Below are 2,364 nucleotides of genomic sequence, written 5' to 3'. Positions count from 1 at the left end.
CGCTCGAAACCTTGGACACTTCCAGGGATCTAGCCACAGCTTGTCTGGGCAACCTGTGCCAGGGGCCTGCCCCACCCCCAGGGGGAAGAATTCCTTACCCAGTATCCCACCTACATCCTCTGTAGCTGCATTCCTGCCCCTCCCACCCAAGGCTGAGCCCGGGCAGGGGAGGGTTCCTGCTCACCCCCCCCCGTGTCCTGGCAGACTGCCAGGGAGCCGAGGTGCTGACAGCCCCCTCAGACACATCCAGACGTGTCAGGTGTCCCCCTGTCCCCGTGTGGGGCCGGGCTGGCAGCTCCTCCTGCAGGCCCTGCACCTGTGCCTCGTGGCCCTCGCACGGCTGCTCCCAGGGACACGTGAGGATCACGCGGGCACTCGCCCCTTCCTGACCTCCCTTTTCACCCCCTGGCAGGAGCAGCTGCTGCCAGCGTGCCCAGAGCCACGTTCCACCCTGCTGTCAGTGCACAGGCCCCTGTGTTCACTGGTCCAGCTCCTGTTCTGTGCCCTGTCCCCCTCACCTTCACCACGATGACGATTTTGCCCTGTTTGAGGCCGACGGCGACAGCAGAGGCCGCCGTGTCCTGGGAGGTTTTGTCTGTGGTGATGATTTCCAGCAGCTGCATCTTGTCCACCGGGGAGAAGTAGTGCATCCCAATGACCTGGGCAGGACCAAGAGCTCGGGTTAGCAGGGATTCTGGCTCCCAGAAGAATCTGCTGGGCAACTCAAGTGCAGAGGGAGGGTCAGCAGTGCCCCCTTCCACTCCACTTCATCCCTCTCTGGCAGGAATGCTCCCCAGCTCCCTCCTCTCCTCAGCTTTCCCAAGGACACAGCACATGCCCCACAGCTCCTGCCTCAGGATCAAGGTGTAATCTTTACAGCACCAAGAGTGCTGCCCCAGCTCTGTCTGTGCTTCACAGCCTGGCAGCAAACCCTGTGTGGGAGCCCCAGCTGAGCCTGTCCCCAAGCTGGGCTCAGGGACTGGAGCTGCACTCAGGGACAGCCAGTCCTGCTGGGAATGCTTCTGGAGATGAAGTGAATTCAGGGATGAGATGGCCCCTATCCAGAAACCAGAGAGGGGAGTGCAGCCTTGCCCTGGGAACAGCAGGTAGGTGCAGATTATCCAGCTCTGTGCCTCACTCTGTGAACGTGACTGTGCCACCAGCGTGTCACCTTTGTGCCCCCTGGCAGCCACCCTCAGCCCCAGGGGCTGTGTAAGCCAGAGGCACCTTGCAGAGCTGCAAACTGCAACACTAATTAAAGAAAATGCACTAATTAATTAACTGACTTCCTGTGAGTTTCCACATCAAGAGCCACTGAACAGGCAATTTCTGCAGCAAGAGGGTGTTGCTTGCAAGGACGAACAAATGAGACTCAGTTGGCGTTTCTGATGAAACAAAGGTTTGGCAGCAAACGAGGAGGAGGTTCAGGAGGGTGACAGGAATCTCTGACAGCTCACAGGTACCCCAGGTACCCCTGGCAGGGTCCTGCACTCCGGCCTCAGGGATGTAGGAACCAGTGCTCCCGCTCAGCTCTGCCCACCTGGGCTAAGGGGGGGAGGATGCAGATACTGTATGTGCTGCTGAGACTTCAAGCAAAGGGATGCAGTTGTCCTGAGCTCCAAACCTCTGCTAGCTTGCTCCTGGCACCCTGTTCACAGGGGTCATTTGGAGTGAGAGAAACCCTGAGCACCCCCTCAGGAGCTGATCCCAGGGCTGACCACGGTTTCAGTCTCAACACCTCTGATTTCAGCTTCCAGCCACTGACTTTTTTTGCTGCCAGGTCAGTGCTTTCTCCAGGAAGGAGAAGAGATTTTCCCATTATGGCAGGTCCCTCCTATGTCTGCTCAGTTTATTAAAATGCCCAAAGTTTTCTTGGCTGGAATTCTCTCAGCCCGAGTCACAGAATCCCGGGATCACTGAGGTTGGAAAAGCCCTCCCAGATCATCAAATCCACCCTGTTCCCAATGCCCACCCTGTCCCCCAGCCCAGAGCACTGAGTGCCACGGCCAGGCCTGCCTGGGACACCTCCAGGGCTGGGCACTCCAAACCTCCCTGGGCAGCCCCTGCCAGGGCCTGACCACCCTTTCCAGGGACAAATTCCTCCTGCTGTCCCCCCTGCCCCTCCCCTGGCACAGCTGGAGGCCGTTCCCTCTCCTCCTGTCCCTTGTCCCCCGCGAGCAGAGCTGGTCCCCACCAGCTTGACCCTTCCACAGCCTCTCTGCCCCCACCTGCCTCACCAACACCCCCCTTGGGGTGAGGGTACCCTGATCCCCCTCCCTCCTGCCCCAAGACCAGCAGCTCTGGGGGCTCTGGGGGACAGAGGATGAGCTGTGCCACGTCCTGAGGAGGCAGCAGGAGGCCCCC

At 59.9% G+C, this 2,364-nt stretch overlaps 1 protein-coding gene across 1 annotated transcript in view; it reads right to left on the bottom strand.

Moving 5' to 3' along the window:
• HADHA (hydroxyacyl-CoA dehydrogenase trifunctional multienzyme complex subunit alpha) overlaps positions 1-2,364 on the bottom strand; it is a gene marked incomplete at its 5' end in the record, with an annotated part of 25,788 nt that overhangs the window by 5,563 nt on the left and 17,861 nt on the right. Inside the window, 2 exons of the mRNA XM_027909883.1 lie at positions 519-754; positions 1,473-1,545. Coding sequence (XP_027765684.1) covers positions 519-754; positions 1,473-1,545 — 309 coding nt within the window. The remainder of the gene's footprint in view (positions 1-518; positions 755-1,472; positions 1,546-2,364) is intronic.

Source organism: Empidonax traillii, unplaced genomic scaffold (genome assembly GCF_003031625.1).
Source record: "Empidonax traillii isolate 1590-97213 ecotype Southwest subspecies unplaced genomic scaffold, ASM303162v1 scaffold2492:size35307, whole genome shotgun sequence".
In the NCBI taxonomy this organism is placed as follows: domain Eukaryota; kingdom Metazoa; phylum Chordata; class Aves; order Passeriformes; family Tyrannidae; genus Empidonax; species Empidonax traillii.
The sequence above is the reverse complement of the archived record's forward strand: the minus strand, read 5'-3'. Positions and strand labels throughout refer to the sequence as shown.